At 51.3% G+C, this 16,428-nt stretch overlaps 1 protein-coding gene across 3 annotated transcripts in view; it reads left to right on the top strand.

The window, feature by feature from the left end:
• Positions 1-16,019, top strand: part of SULF2 (sulfatase 2) — a 141,507-nt gene extending 125,488 nt beyond the window's left edge. For all 3 annotated transcript variants that reach the window (XM_021077816.2, XM_021077817.2, XM_085004176.1), the window contains exons 12-21: positions 8,494-8,707; positions 8,826-8,922; positions 9,391-9,485; positions 10,652-10,711; positions 11,166-11,335; positions 11,524-11,666; positions 12,723-12,846; positions 13,514-13,547; positions 13,758-13,811; positions 14,913-16,019. In XM_021077816.2, coding sequence (XP_020933475.2) covers positions 8,494-8,707; positions 8,826-8,922; positions 9,391-9,485; positions 10,652-10,711; positions 11,166-11,335; positions 11,524-11,666; positions 12,723-12,846; positions 13,514-13,547; positions 13,758-13,811; positions 14,913-14,943 — 1,022 coding nt within the window. In that variant the 3' untranslated portion in view covers positions 14,944-16,019. The remainder of the gene's footprint in view (positions 1-8,493; positions 8,708-8,825; positions 8,923-9,390; positions 9,486-10,651; positions 10,712-11,165; positions 11,336-11,523; positions 11,667-12,722; positions 12,847-13,513; positions 13,548-13,757; positions 13,812-14,912) is intronic.
• The last annotated feature ends 409 nt before the right edge of the window (positions 16,020-16,428 follow it).

The raw sequence follows: 16,428 nt of genomic DNA, 5'->3' as shown, positions 1-16,428 counted from the left end.
AATGGTGTGGAATGGAGTGGGGCTCTCCACCCGCAGGGAGGGGAGTGAAGGGGCTGGATTTGGAGTGTGAGCCAGGAGAGGTGATGGGTAGGTTAAGTCGGCTCATAGGTGGTCTCTCTCTGGGTAGAGAAGTGCGGAGGCCTGTGAACTTGTAAGAGAGCAGACACAGCAAGGAAAACATAGATGAATGGCGGGGAAGGTTAGAGCCCCAGCTTTGCCAATTGGCGTGGCCACGCACATGAGCAAGGTGGGAGAGGGGCATACTGGGGACCAAGGACTCCGATCGGCATGAGGAATACGCTCCAGGACATAATTGAGAGGCAAAAGCCTGTCCTAGGATGCCTGAGGCAGCCCCATCATTTTTAAGGCAGTGTAGACAAAAAGGTTTATCACCATCAGGTAAGCCCAGAGCCGGAGGTGTGGACAGAATGCATTTAAGGCTTTGTAGGGGAGCAGAATTTGCCACCCTAAAATACGCCTCACTGGCATGTTAAGTATTTTGAACTCTTTGTTTGTTTGTTTGTTTGTCTTTTGTCCTTATAGGCCACACCCACAGCCTATGGAGCTTCCCAGCTTAGGGATCTAATCCAATCTGTTGCTGCCAGCCCACGCCAGAGCCACAGCAAGGCCAGATCTGAGCCGTCTCTGCAACCTACACCACAGCTCACGGCAACGCTGGATCCTTAACCCCCTGAGCAAGGCCAGAGATCGAACCCGCAACCTCATGGTTCCTGGTTGGATTCGTTTCCGCTGCACCACAATGGGAACTCTGAGCTGGTCATTTTCAAGGAAACTGGGACAGTGGGGAAAACTCTGAAAAGCAAATGTTTACCTTTATGAGGAAAATCTCTACTCAGAAGCATCTCCCCCTCTGTCCCTGGAAGAGGAGCTGGACCCAATCTCCAGAAACTTCTCCGGGGAGGGCGCCAGGCCTTACACCTGCATCGCACTCACCCTTGTTTCCGGTGCTTTTCCTGGTCACCCCCCAGGACTGGCTTGCCCCACCCTCTAATCCTTTTTTGTCTTGGGCTGAGGGCATATTTCAGGTGACAGCTTCCAGTTTTTTCTGGGTCTCTCCCATGGATACGTGGTAGTCAACTTTTATTTGGTTTCCTCCTGTTTATCTGTTTTGCATCAAGTTAATTCTTAGACCAGCCAGAAGAGACAGAAAGGTTAGAGGCAATTTTTTTCCCTGTGGCGACACACACGTCCTTGTTAACAGCTCCTTTTAAAGGCAAATGCGAAGAGAAGGGCCAGTCGGATGCAGGGTGAAAGGAAGCTGCCCACAGGTCCCTGACCTTAAATCAGGCTTCAGCAGCGGGAGGTGGGGATAACAGCCACAGGGTGCCCGGGAATTACAAGTTTATGGCGCTTGGGACTCGTGCAGGTGGATAGATTTGGTTCCTGTCTGAACCAAATTAACCTTCTTTCATTAGCGGTAAGAAGGGAGTGTGAAGTCCCCCAGCTCTGGGAGGGCGTCATCATAGGGTTAATTCCTCGCCCTGCGTCTCTGGAAAGTATTTGGCTGCAGATGGGAGCCCTTTGTTTTTCTTCCAGTTGATGCAGACAGGCCAGCACTTAGTAACCATCCAGCTTCAGGCCCTGAGACTAATTGGGGCATCTTTTAAAGGCTCATCCTCTTCAGAGGAATTTAAATCAGGATGAGTTTCTAATAAGGAGCGTAGGTGATGTGGGCTTGGCCTGAGGGTAGGGAAATAAAAATCACCCTTCTCGTTGCATTTTCTAGTGGCATTCATGACAGAGCTCTACCAAGAAGGTTTGTTGGAGTTCCCTTTGTGGCTTAGCCGTTAAGGATCCTGACTAGCCTCCATGAGGTTGCGGGTTCGATCCCTGGCCTCGCTCAGTGGGTTCAGGATCCAGCGTTGCTGTGAGCTGTGGCGTAGGTGGCAGACACGGCTCAGATCTCACCATGCTGTGGCTGTGGCGTAGGCCGGCAACTGAAGCTCCGATTAGGCCCCTAACCCGGGAACCTTCATATGCCGCGGGTGCAGCCCTAAAGAGACCAAAAAAAGACCAAAAAGTAAATAAATAAATAAGGTTTGTTGGTAAGTAATTGGGAATTAGATATGAGGGGTGTTAGGAGGCCCTAAGAGATATTATGGTGGGCTGGGGTGTGGGTTGTCACAGGCTGGGCAGAGGCTCTGGCTGCTGGGACAGAGTCAGAAGTGACAGGTAGAGAGAAATCCTCTGAGCAGAAGGTGGAAAAAGTCACGCCAGTGTCAATTAAGAAATCCAGCCCCTGGAGTTCCCGTCATGGCTCAGGGGAAACAAATCTGACTGGCATCCATGAAGACACAGGTTCGATCCCTGGCCTCGCTCAGTGGGTTAAAGGATCCGGCGTTGCCATGAGCCCTGGTGTAGGTCACAGACGTGGCTCGGATCTGGCATGGCTGTGGCGCTGACCTAGCAGACGGCTACAGCTCGTGATTCAACCCCTTGCCTGGGAACCTCCTTACGCTGCAGGTGCAGCCCTTAAAGAGGCAATCCATCCATCCGTCCCTCCACCAAAAAGCAAGCAAGGAATCCAGCTCCTGATCCTCTGCTTTAAGTCTGGGGTGCCCTCTGGGGTGCGACTGAGAGGACTGGCTGACCCCATCATTTGAGGGAGGTCGGTCCCTCAAGAAGGAGAAGCCTGAGCCTTCTGGGGGTTTTAGGATCGAGGGGAACCTCCCTTTCTCTTACACGTGGTAGGACGCATTTCTCTTCCATCGTCCTGATTTCTTATAATCCCTGCAGTTGTCTGGAGGCGAATGAGAAGAGCTCTGAGTGAGCTTGGAGCTAGGCTGAGTCATGCTTTTTTCTTTTTTTTTTAATTGACATATAGTTGATTTATAGAGTAATCTTTCCCGTGTATAGCAAAGTGATTTAGCTATATATATATAGAATATATTATCTATGTATATTCTTTTTCATATTCTTTTCCGTTATAGTTTATTATAGGATATTGAATATAGTTCCCTGTGCTGAACAGTAGGACCTTGTTGTTTATCTGCTGCATAGATGGTAGTTTTTTTGGTTTTTTTGGTCTTTCCTAGGGCTGCACATGCAGCATATGGAGGTTGCCAGGCTAGGGGTCGAATCCGAGCTGTAGCACCAGCCTACACCACAGCCACAGCAACGTGGGATCCGAGCGGTGTCTGCGACCTACACCACAGCTCACGGCCATGCCCGATCCTTAACCCAGTGAGCGAGGCCAGGGATCGAACCCGCAACCTCATGGTTCCTGTTTGGATTCATTAACCACTGAGCCACGACGGAACTCCCATACTTGGTAGTTTTATCTGCTAATGCCGAACTCCTCATTCGTCCCTCCCCACCTCCTTTCCCCTTTGGTAACTGTAAGTTTGTTTTTTGTTTTTTTGTTTTTTGTTTTTTTTTTTTTGTCTTTGTTGTTGTTGTTGTTGCTATTCCTTGGGCCGCTCCCGCAGCGTATGGAGGTTCCCAGGCTAGGGGTCCAATCGGAGCTGTAGCCACCGGCCTACGCCAGAGCCACAGCAATGCGGGATCTGAGCTGCGTCTGCAACCTACACCACAGCTCACGGCAACGCCGGATCGTTAACCCACTGAGCAAGGGCAGGGACCGAACCCGCAACATTATGGTTCCTAGTCGGATTCGTCAACCACTGCGCCACGACGGGAACTCCTGTAAGTTTGTTTTTTATGTCTACAAGTCTGTTTTATAAGTAAGGTCAGAAATGTCACATAAGTGATCTCTTAGGCCTTTTGTCTTTCTCTGACTTCACTTAGTATGATAATCTCTAGGTCCATCCCTGTTGCTGCAAAATGGCATTATCTCGTTCTCTTTTATGGCTGAGTGATATTCCATAGTGTATACTTACTGCATCGTTACCCACTCCTCTATCAGAGGACACTCAGGTTGCTTCCATGTCTTGGCTCTTGTAAACAGTGCTGCTGCAAACATTGGGGTGTATGTATTTTCTCAAATTATAGTTGTTTTGGGATGTGTGCCCAGGAGTGGGATTTCTGGATAATGCGGCAACTCTATTTTTGGTTTTTTAAGGAATCTCCATACTATTTTCCGTAGTAGCTGCACCAAGGTACATTCCTACCAACAGTGTAGGAGGGATCCCTTTTCTCTACACCTGCTCCGGCATTAGTTATTTGTAGACTTTTTAATGATGGCTGTTCTGACTGGTGTGAGGTGGTACTTTGTAGTTTTTATTTGCATTTCTCTAATAATTAGCCATGTGAAGCATCTTTTTGTGTGCCTGAGGAACGTCTGTGTGTCTTCTTTGGAGAAATACCTATTTAGGTCTTCTGCCCATTTTTTGATTGAGTTTTTTGTTGTTGTTGAGTTCTTTGAGCTATTTGTATATCTTGGAAATCAATCCCTTGTCGGTTGCATCACTTCCAAATATTTTCTCCCAGTCTGTAGGTTGTCTTTTCATTTTGTTTATGTTTCCTTTGCTGTACAAAGCTTGTGAGTTTGATTAGGTCCCATTTGTTTATTTTTGCATTTATTTCTGTTGCCTTGGAGACTGATCTAAGAAAACATTGGTACGACTTATGTCTGAGAATGTTTTGCCTCTGCTCTCTTCTAGAAGTTTTATGGTGTTGTGTCATATTTATTTTGAGTTTATTTTGGTGCGTGGTGTGAGGGTGTGTTCTAATTTCATCGATTTATATGCAGCTGTCCAACTTTCCCAACACCACTTGCTAAAGAGACTGTTTTCTCCATTGTATATTCTTACCTTCTTTGTCAAAGATTAATTAACCATCAGTATGATGCTTTTGCTTTTCTAAAGGTTCAAATTGCAAAGCAAGAATTGTTGCTTTCAACTCAGTTTTTTTTTTCTTTTCCCCCTGGATTCCCGAAAACTATTTTTGAAGAATTGCACTTCAGCTTTATTAGTATGCTTAGCGATTGCCTGGCCAACCCACCACACCGTTTTGCATTTGCTTTTTGATATCAGGGAGAAGTTTTCCCATAAGAGCAGATATGAAGAAATTCCTGTGCACCAGGCTTTCGGGTTAAAGGCACTGTGCCTTTGAAAAGTTTGCATAAAACGTTCAACAAAGGCTTTGAGATGCTTTTCTTCCTACTGGTGCATAATTCAACCTTAGACCAATTAACCTCAGGGGGAAAGACCTCTAATTTCACTCCTATCAAGCCTCGACTATCAGCCTCCAGCTGGTCATTTGCAGGAGGCCTGGAAGTTTCCCACAGAGGTGGAATCAGAGTGTTAATAGCATTTTTTCCCCCACCAGCAGTGTGTTCAAGAAACTTTAATTCACAATAGTCAATATGCCAGTGTGACATCTTGGGGCAGCCTGTTCTGAGTCCCAACACCTGCAGGCCCTCAGTTGTCCACAGCTGACTTAGAGCCTCGGAAAGTCACCTCTCGGTCCCATCTTGCCTCCCACCACACAGGGAGCATCCAACCCCCTGCAGGAGAAACAGGCTCCGAGAAGAGACGGGCCCTCCCCAAGCCGCTCCCTTTTCCATTCGGGAGCATGTGCTACCCGACTCTTTTTGTTCCAATTCGAATGAATGATTTTTTTTTTTTTTTGCTTTGTTTTGTGGGGGTTTATTGTGGTATAATTAACATATAACACATGAGTTTCAGGTGTATAGCATCTTAACTCGAGATTTGTATATGTCGTGAAATGATCAACACAAGTCCACATAACACGGTCACAAAACTTTTTTTTTTTTCTGGTGATGAGAACTTTTAAGATCTGTTCTCCCAGCAATACAGTATTAACTACAGTCACCATGCTGTAAATTACATCCCAGGACTGACTGCTTTTAGAGCTGGATGTTTATATCCTTTGACCCTGCTCACCCATATCACCCACCCAACCACCACCATCCCCCGACCCTGGCAACCACCGATCTGTTCTCCGCATCTCTCAGCTTGGTTTGTTTGTTTTAGATTCCACATATAACTGCGATTGCATGCTGTTTATCTTTCTTGGATTTAGTTTATTTTTTTTTTTTTTTGAGTAATACAGTTTCTGTCTTATTTTATTTTTTATTGTTATTTCCACCACCACACTCTTTTTTTCCCCACTCTACAGCATGGGGACCCAGTTACACGTACAGGTATACATAATTTTTTCTTCCATTGTCCTGCTGCGTTGTAAGTATCTAGTCGTGGTTCTCAGGGCTACACAGCAGGATCTCATTGTGAATTCCTTCCAAGAGCAAGAGTTTGCCCCTGTTAACCGGATTTAGTTTGTTTAGCATCATCCCCTCAAGGCCCACCTCTGTTGCGAAGGGCAAGCTTTTCTTCTGGTTTGTGGCTGAGTACTCTTCCATTGTGTGTACGCACACACACGTCTTTTGCATCCATTCGTCCATTAGTGAACACGTAGGTTAGTCCACATCTTGGTTATTATAAATAATGCTGCAGTCAACATGGGGTGCTGTATCTTTGAGTCAGTGTTTTCGTTTCCTCCAGGTAACTATCCAGAAGTGGAATTGCTGGATCTTGGGGTCGTGGTAGTTTTAATTTTTTGAGAAACCTCCATACTGTTTTCCGGAGCGGCTGTGCCAGTGAACCCAAGTGTTCCTTTTTCTGCACATCTGCACCAACATTTGCTATTTCATTTTTTTTTTCTTTTTTTGTCTTTTTGCTATTTCTTGGGCCACTCCCGCGGCATATGGAGGTTCCCAGGCTAGGGATCAAATCGGAGCTGCAGCCTCCAGCCTACGCCAGAGCCACAGCAACGCGGGATCTGAGCCACATCTGCAACCTACACCACAGCTCACGGCAACGCCGGATCGTTAACCCACTGAGCAAGGGCAGGGACCGAACCCGCAACCTCATGGTTCCTAGTCGGATTCGTCAACCACTGAGCCACAACGGGAACTCCTATTTCATATTTTTTTAATCCTAGCCATTCTAACAGACGGGAGCGAGCACATCAGTGTGGTTTCGGTTTGCGTTTCCCTGGTGACGAGAGATGCAGAGCATCTGTTCCTGTACCTGTTGGCCGTGTGTTTGTCTTCTCTGGGGAAATGTCTGTTCTGATCCTCTGCCTGTTTTTCAATCGATTGGCGGTTTTTTGGGAGTTTTGTTTGTTGCTGTTGAAGTATCTGAGTCTTTATGTTTTGGATATTAACAGCTTATCCGAATTTTATCACAATGGATGTTGAATTTTGCAAAGTGCTTTTTCTGCACGTATTGAGATGGTCCTATGATTTCTGTCTTTCATTTGTTACTGTGCTGTGTCATGATGGTTGACCTGCAGGTGGCAAACCCTCCTTGCGGCCCTGGAATACATCCCACTTGATGAGGTGTGTGACCCCTTTTACTGTACGGTTGAGTTGGGTTTGCGTATATTTTGTCGAGGATTTTTGCATCTGTGTTCATCAGAGATATTGGTCTGTACTTTTCTTGTGGCATCTTTGTCTGGTTTGTCTATAAGCGTAATGCTGGCCTCATAAAAATAGTTCTGGAAGTGTTCCCGCCTTTTCTTTGGGAGGGGGGGAGTGTTTAAGAAGGATTGGTCTTAATTCTTTAAATGTTTGGTGGAATTCACCAGTGAAGCTGTCTGGTCCTAGACCTTTTGTGTGTTGGAAGGTTTCTGATTGCTGATTCAATCTCCTTAATTATATCCACTTTGTTTTCTTTTATCTTTTTTTTTTTTTTGACATGAACATTGCATGGCATAAACTTTGCCATTTTTACAGTTTTATGAGTATACAGTTCAGAAGTATTTAATGCATTCACAGTGTAGTACAACCACCACCTCTGTCTGGTTCTAAAACATTTTCATCGCCCCAAAAAGAAACCCATCACCCTCTCCTCCTTCCCATGGAAACCACTAATTTGCTTGCTGTCTCCCCGTCTTTTTTTTTTTTTTTTTTTTTTTTTTGTCTTTTTAAGGCCCCACCCATGGCATATGGAGGTTCCCAGCCTAGGGGTTGAATCAGAGCTGCAGCTGCTGGTCTGCATCACAGCCACAGTAACGCCAGATCCAGGCCACGTCTACGACCTATACCACAGCTCTCGGCAACACCGGATCTTTAACCCACTGAGCAAGGCCAGGGATTGAACCTGCGTCCTCATGGATACTAGTCAGATTTGTTTCCTCTGTGCCACAACGGGAACTCCTGTCTCCATGTCTTCACTGGTCCTGGATATGCTATAAATAGAGTCATGTGCTGTGTGGCTTCTGTGACCAGTTCTCTCACACATCGGAGTGTTTCTGACGTCCATCCACGTTGCAGCTGAATCAGCACTTCCTTCCTGGTGTTGGGCTCCTCCGTCGTGTGACGTCCTGGTTGGTTTACCCAGGCACAGCTCTGCCTGGAGCTTCATAGCCTTAGGACTTCAGTGTCCCCAGTTGACTGCCCTTGCCACTGGGATCCAGGTCTCGCTTCCTGGGTGGGCAGGTATCCTGAACCCCCAACTTGGGGGCACAGCCCTGTCTGGATCAAGAATCTGCTGCCCGGGAGCCTACCTGGCCCGCCCAGCCCAGCCCTCCCTCTGCCACCCACAGGGTACAAGGGCAGCTACGCCCGAAATCGCTCCATCCGCTCGGTGGCCATCAAGGGGTACCATGGCCTGGATGATGCATCCCAGCCCCGCAACCTCACCAAGCGGCACTGGCCGGGCGCCCCTGAGGACCCAGACGACAAGGACGGTGGGGACTTCAGTGGCACTGGAGGCCTCCCAGACTACTCAGCCCCCAATCCCATTAAAGTCACACATCGGTGAGAGCCCGGGGGGAGGTCAGAGGTCAAGGGGGCCCCCACACCACTCGTGCCCCCAGCTGGGCCCCTTTCACCCCCCCGCCACCAAGGGCCACACACAGTCCCTTCCCTGGAGCAGGTGCTACATCCTGGAGAATGACACAGTCCAGTGTGACCTGGACCTGTACAAGTCCCTGCAGGCCTGGAAGGACCACAAGCTGCACATCGACCACGAGGTGATGGGAGTCTGGGCCGGGAGGTTTCTCACCACCGTGAGCTTGGGCAGGGCCCCCGGCCTCAGCGGGAGGCAGGGAGGTCGGCCCAGGGAGGGAGGATTCACAGCTTCTTCCACCAGGGCCAGCGGCTTCGGTCCCAGCCTCAGACAGACAGCTCCTGCCTGGGGGGAGGAGAGCACCGCCACCCTGCACCCCTTTTTGTTCTAGAAGATGCTCACACCACAGTCAGCCCTTCTATCAAGCCTGGGGTGGGACCTTGCAGTCCTGTGGCCTCAGCTGGCTCTCGGGCAGGACAAGGCAGGAGAGTGGCCCTCGGTTCCCTCGCTGGGGCCTCGTTACTTCAGCAGGTGGAACCAAAGGACCCCCACAGCATCCAGAGCCTCGGGCAGCAGCTGGGCCCCGCCAGGCCAGCCGCTCTCCCCGCGCCCCCCAGTCTCACGGCCTCCTCTCCTGCCCCTCCTCCCTCAGATCGAGACCCTGCAGAACAAAATTAAGAACCTGAGGGAAGTTCGAGGTCACCTGAAGAAAAAGCGGCCAGAAGAATGCGACTGTCACAAAATCAGGTGAGGAGGGAGCGGGAGGACCCCCAGGCGGCCCCTAGGGCTCCTGCAGGACCCCGGCTGGAGGAAGACACAGACCTCGGTGTCTCTTCCAGTATTTTTATATCCCTTTCTCCTCGCTCGGACTAAAAATCCTAATCGTGATCAGTAATAATTCACATCCCGTCGTCAGCCCCCAGGCGCCAGTCACCACCTGCAGGTGACCAGCCAGACGCCCGGATTCGGGCACCGCAGACACCAGCAGGCTCTGCCCACGGGGATTCGGTTCCCGGGAGGGAGGGCCTGCGCTGACGACCCTCCCGGGAACAGCCCTTGTAGCCCGAGGGCCACATCATCTGCTCAGGGAACCCCCAGCCCCAGGCTCTGCGAGCAGCCCTGACCAGGAGAGCTCCCGGGAGACGGAACCAGGCTGTACCCGTGCTGTGCAGTCTGGTGGCCACCAACCCCATGTGACTATTGAGCACTTGAAATGCAGCCAGTGTAACTCAGGAACTTAACTGGTGGTTTAGTTAAAACTGAAACAGGAGTTCCCGCCGTGGCGCAGCAGAAATGAATCCGAATGGGAGCAATGAGGTTTCGGGTTCCATCCCTGGCCTTGCTCAACAGGTTAAGGATCTGGTGTTGCCGTGAGCTGTGGTGTAGGTCGCAGATACAGTTCAGGTCTGGCATTGCTGTAGCTGTGGTGTAGGCCTGCGGCTACAGTTCCGATTGGACCCGTAGCCTGGGAACCTCCATATGCCATGGGTGCAGCCCTAAAAAGACAAGACCAAAAAAAAAAAAAATCGAAACAGCCACATGTGGCTGGTGGCTACTATAGTTTCTGATGCCTTTCCAGAAAGGGCCTCTGAAATGTGGGTTCCCTCAGGGCTGGCCCCCACCCAGCATAGGTGAGCCAGGGAGCCATAGGGAGCCAGGCCCAGCTTCTGGGCTTGGCCCATTTGTATCTACCTTGACCTTCTCCCTCTGGCCGAGGCCGTGGGCCAGGGGCTCCAGCTCATACTTGTGGGAAGAGGCGGGGCAGGCAGGGGCTGCCGCCCTGGGGATGGTACCTCCCCAGCACTGCCCCAGGAAGAACAGGGATCCCCGGGAAACAAGAGTTTGCAGCCATACACCTGCATGGCTGCACTGTGAGCTGTGTCTGAAACCCAGGCGGGGGGCATCTGTTGCAGTTACCACGCCCAGCACAAAGGCCGCCTCAAGCACAAAGGCTCCAGCCTGCATCCTTTCAGGTAAGGGCAGCTTCAGGCCCAGGGCAGAGACACAGCGGCCCTCCTGAGGAGGCTGCCCTCCCTTAAGCTAGAACAGCAAGGACAAGCAAGTCCTGGCTTTTCCCTGGGAGTCCCTGCAGCCGCCAGATCAACGCAGAGTGGGGCTTGGGGCGCCCCCCTGTGGCCAGGTCTGGTTACTGCAACCCCAGGAAGGGTAAAAGGCCCCGCGCATCTGGATGTGAGCAGATGGCCAGGCAGCCCCCTAATATCCTCCACCCTCAAGCCGCCTCGGGAGCTAATGTAGGTCGCCAGGGGCTTCAGCCTGGTCCCAGCCCCCACCCTGGACCAGCAGCTGGGCTTGCGCCAACGGCCTTCCTTTGGGAGACCCTCTCTGGCTGTGCCCCTGGCTCCCTGGGCAGGAAGCAAAGTGGGGCCCCGGGGGAGGTGTGAGGGGTGCGGCCCTGTGTGCCCCTAGGAAGGGTCTGCAGGAGAAGGACAAGGTGTGGCTGCTGCGGGAGCAGAAGCGCAAGAAGAAGCTCCGCAAGCTGCTGAAGCGCCTGCAGAACAACGACACGTGCAGCATGCCCGGCCTCACGTGCTTCACTCACGACAACCAGCACTGGCAGACGGCGCCCCTCTGGACGCGTGAGCCGGCCGGGCGGGGGCGGGGGCTTCTCCCCGGGACCCAGCGCCCCCCAGTCGTGAGACCCTGCGGGGTCGTTCAGGAGCAGGTTCCGCAGCAATGTCTGCGGGGCGTCAGGGCTGCAGCAGGAGGGGCTGGGGGTCCCAGGAGCGAGGGCGGCTCCCGGCTCAGGGCGCTCTCCTCTCGGCAGTGGGGCCCTTCTGCGCCTGCACCAGCGCCAACAACAACACGTACTGGTGCCTGAGGACCATCAACGAGACCCACAATTTCCTCTTCTGTGAGTTTGCAACTGGCTTCCTAGAGTATTTTGATCTCAACACCGACCCCTACCAGGTGCGGACAGCACAGGCTCGGGGTAGGGGGGGGTGTGCGGGGGCTGGGGGGGTTGCGGGGGCGGGGGTCCCCCCCGCAGGCGCTGCTGGTTAGGCCCCTGAGGAAGTGACAAGAGGTTTGCAAGTCCCACTGAGTCCCCAAGACAGTAGAGTGTGAAACCACCGGGGGAAGACTGGGCCTCAGCCTCCAGCTTCCTGCATCCACAAGCTGGATCTCCCAGAGCCTCTGACCTGCAGGCCCCTTTAGAGCAGCCTCTGTGGGGACCCGACACCTCATGGGTCCTCAGCGTCAGGCCACACCCTGCAGATGACAGGCCAGTAACTCACTCTCAGGAGGCACTTAGGCTGCACTTGGGTCTATTAACCCACATGAATCCACACAGGACGGAAGCGGCCAGAGTCTGGTGAGTGGAACGTGCACGTTCCTCCTAAAACAGACGGTGCAACACTGGAGCTTCTCAGTAGTGCGGTCTCGCCTTTGTCCAATCTTCCATGTTTCAGGAAAAGCCCAAAAGCAATTGTTTACACGAAATCTGATTTTCAAATGCCAGCACCTCCCGTCATTTTGCAGTATTTCCCAGACAGGCTGCCAGGCTTTCTCCTTTGGTAGGTCGTTCCCATATTTTACCACAGGGGGAGGCAGAGCTGGTAGGTCAGTGGGTCACCGGCAGCCCCCCAACCACGTAAGGACCCAGTGGCCAAGTGGCTGCCTTCCCATCCAGAGGAACAGAGGGGCTGTGAAGGGAGGCTGCTTAAAAATACAGGGCGGGAAGGGCTTCCAAGTTGGTCAGTCTCCCCACCGGTGGCTCCACGGGTTCAGTGTGAAGGACAGAGGCGGGGTGTGATCTTGCGTCTTCATGTGCGTGGAGAGAGAACACGGTGGGGCTGGAGGCAAAGGGCCGTCTCACCTGTTCCAAACCCCAGCCCGTGTGGAAGCAGAGGTCAGCATCCCTTAGCGCCCTGTACCCCCCCTCCTGAACCAAGTCCCCTGGTTGGAAGGAGAGGATGGGGGGGTCCCGTACTCCCCTAGTTGATAACCTACCTTTTTTCCAACCAGCTGATGAATGCAGTGAACACACTGGACAGGGACGTCCTCAATCAGCTACACGTGCAGCTCATGGAGCTGAGGAGCTGCAAGGGTTACAAGCAGTGTAACCCCCGGACCCGAAACATGGACCTGGGTGAGTAGGCGCCCCAGGGTGCAGCAGGGCACAGGAGGGCATTGAGGGGGTTCCCGCCTGGCTCAAAGCATGAACCCAGAATTGCCAGCAGGTGGTGAATTCTCACCAGTGGCTGAAATACCACCTTCCTAACATTTACCAGCCAGGGGCTGCTTTTATGACGAGGGCTACCACTTATGACCACAGGGCTAAGGGCTTTATGTGCACGAACTGATAGCCCTCCACGGTGGACATGCTTGTCCTCTTACAGATGAGTGATGTGAGCGGGTGCAGAGCCCACACACCTAGTCACATGGCCACACCCTCCAGCAAGGCTGCTGGTCCCGGGGTCTCCCTACTGCCCTTGGCTTTCTGTGCGCTATAGCATAGGTATTCGTGCCCATATTTGACTCCCCTGCCGTGACCAAGGTCAGCGCTGGGACGCTGCACCAGGAGCCTAAAGCTGACAAGGACACACGGGAGTGGAGGTGACCCATGAGGCGTCTTAGGGACAGCTCACCTAATTCAGTCTACTCTCTCGGCCTCGGGACCCCTTCCAGCATCATGGGTTTTGATAAAAAACCTAAAATGTTTTTTTTAAAAAGCTGAGGCAGTTAGGAAGTTGGTCCTTGCCTGTGCCGCTTTTGCCCTAAGTCGTGTTTCCACTTTGTGCATCTCTCTCCTTTAGGACTGAAGGATGGAGGAAGCTATGAGCACTACAGGTATTGGTTTTGTTTTTTAACACCCGAGAACAGCCCCGAAGGGTGGTCCATCCTGTAGTCTAACCTCAGAGGCTGGGACACTGCCCTTTTCTCTGGCGAGCAGGGAACCGGGTCGCCTAGGAGGCCTTCTTTGTATGGTTCTCTGGGGGTCACTTTTCCTTTCTTGGTGATGGTTAACACTGGTTCTCCTTTTGACACTTGAAAACTTAGGCAGTTTCAGCGTCGAAAGTGGCCAGAAATGAAGAGACCTTCTTCCAAATCACTGTGAGTTGAGAAACCAGTTTACACAGAGAGAGAGAGCTGTCTGACCCGCTTCATTTTGCGAGGCTGTTCTGTGTGCATGTCCTTTCTAGCCCACACCTCTCACCTGTTCCTTACTAAGAGCGGAAGCAGTAACATGAGTCCTTGCCGTAAGGTAACATTTGGATACGTCTCGCGGTCTAGAGTAATCCTTTGTCTCACACACGCTGTCCTCTACAGCATCATCCGTGCGTGGGGAGCTCAAGGCATTCCTTAGGGGCTGAGAAGCATGGAGGCCTGCTAGGTGCCGGGCATCCTGAAGGCGGTGGCTGCAGAAATGCTACCTGGTCCACACTGTCAGCAGCAAGGTGGCCTCATTAAAAGGCTTCCCAAATGTCTGTGCCACACACTCGCCCACTAGTGCCACCAGAGGCTGGTGGGGCCAAGAGGCTGTGGCAACCTGGAGAGGTCACTGGTCTAAAGGGAACAGAAAGGGATGCAATTTGAATCCTCTAATTTAAGAAAATCCCCAAACGCAGAAATGAGTAAGGATTTGTTCATGTTGGCAACTATTTTTTTTTGTGGGGGGCGGCTTTTTCAGGCTGCACCCACGACATTTGGAAGTTCCCAGGGTAGGGGTCCAATCTGAGCTGCGCTAGTCGGGTTTGTTAACTGCTGAACCACGATGGAACTCATTGGCAACTAATTTGACATGAAGTCACCATGCAGGCAAACCAGCCTTCTTGGTGAGCTGCCCTCTGCAGCCTCCAGCCTCCTCACCTCTTAACATGCCTGTGGACCTGTGCAGCTTCAGCAGGACAGGGATAGTGGGCCGGCTGAGCATGTCTTTGGTGCTCCCAGAAATGAAAGCTCTTCATCCTTACATGCCACCTGCTCCTTAGCCATGATTCTATCCAGATCTTTAAAAGACATCTTTGCCAGCCACTGAGCGTGTATGCCCAGGACCGACCGTCTAGAGGAGTAGGTGGTAGCGAGCCTGAGGGACGTAGAAACAGCCCTTCTCAGCAGCCAGCTCCTTGAAGCAGAGCTTACTCAGCTGGAGGGCACTGATTAAGAACTCCAGAAGCAGCATGAACAGTAAGATGAGTTTGCTTTGTTCTGCAGGGGACAGCTGTGGGAAGGCTGGGAAGGTTAAGAGGCACGAGGTGGGTCTAGAAAAACGGAGGCATCGTCTGCCTGTACGGTGCAAAACCACGCGAGCGTTCAAGCGGACCGATGCTGTTGGCCGGGAGGCCTGAGACACACGGCACGTGCTTTCAGTCAACACGGCGGACTCTGGGGAGAACCGTCGGGAGCAGCGATACTTCTGGACATCCCGTCTTGCCCCTGCTTTTGCTTTGGTAATATTATACCTCACCAGCTACACAAAATGCAATTTCCTGTCAACACGTCACCACTACCCCTCTCTGAGAGGCTGACAAGGGAGGAAGAACAGAGACATTTTCTTAGACATTTCCCCCAAGGATGAAAATCACTGGAATGTTTTTACATGGCAAGGGATGACCAACCCTGTTTCAAATGCCCTCATTCTTTCGGTTTGTCGCAGAGGAACTAAGGAGGACAGAGGCAACTCACAGATGCTGGAAATGGAGCACAGAGTTGGACAAGGAGTCAGGAGCACAAAAGAAGTGACATACATTTCTATCCAGCGCTATAACCCTGGCTGCCTCTGAAGAAACGGACTTCGCTGTATATATGTGACTATTTACACACAACCAGCTTGGCTGGGAACTCTGCGGGGAAGCCGTCTCAAGAGAAAACCCGGTTTTCGAGAGTGGTGATGTCAGTAGCCGCCGTGGCCCGTGTAAAAGCAAACCCCTGCGGCTGCGGCCGTTCCTCTCCCTGACCAGACGCCATTTCTCCCAGGATTCCTTTGGTACCTGTCCCAGAACTGGTGTTTTTTTAAAGCCCTGCAAAGACGTGAAGTTGATGTATGTTCCGTTTTAACAAAATTGTATTTGTAAAAAAATTTTTGTAGTCTAAGTATTGTCATACAATGTTGAAAACCCCAGCCAACGACCAGCACTTGGTATGAGGTAACCTCTGACATTTTGTAAAAGGCCATTCTTGGGAGTTGTTTTGGTGTGTTTTTCTTGTTTTACTGTTGCTGTTAAAAAGCATTCACAATCCTACTAGTCAGCACCTTTCTGAAAGGAGTCACCTTGGGTCTAAGACGGTTTTTCTAAAAGAGAATAAATACATGGTGATAAATTGACTAGCATTTACCATACGTCAGGACCTCAAAGTTAAGTCTCACAGCAGCTCCAGGACCTCACTATTTAAGAACTAATCAACTGCAAAGCACTTCCCCTTAGCCCCCTTTCTCTGTGGAACGGGTAAGCCAGCCTGGCAGAATTTGAGAATGCGCGAAGGCACTTGACCAACGCGCTTCTCCTTAATTCATGGGCACGCACCTTGTGTCAGACCAGGTCCAGACTTTTCAAGATTTCTTCTAGGTGTTCCCTGGTGGTTCAGCAGGTTCAGGATCCGGTATTGTTGCTGCTGTGGCACAGGGTCAATCCCTGGCCCTGGAACTTTCATATGCTGCGGGCATAGCCAAAAAAAAAAAAAAAAAAAAAGAGAGAGAGAGAAAGAAAGACAGAAATAATTCTTCTAACCT

The sequence above is a fragment of the Sus scrofa genome, chromosome 17, assembly GCF_054392235.1.
Source record: "Sus scrofa isolate SSC_HxYL_T2T_F1_AM1 chromosome 17, Sscrofa_HxYL_maternal_Yorkshire_Landrace_v2.0, whole genome shotgun sequence".
NCBI classification, from domain to species: Eukaryota; Metazoa; Chordata; class Mammalia; order Artiodactyla; family Suidae; genus Sus; species Sus scrofa.
The sequence above is the reverse complement of the archived record's forward strand: the minus strand, read 5'-3'. Positions and strand labels throughout refer to the sequence as shown.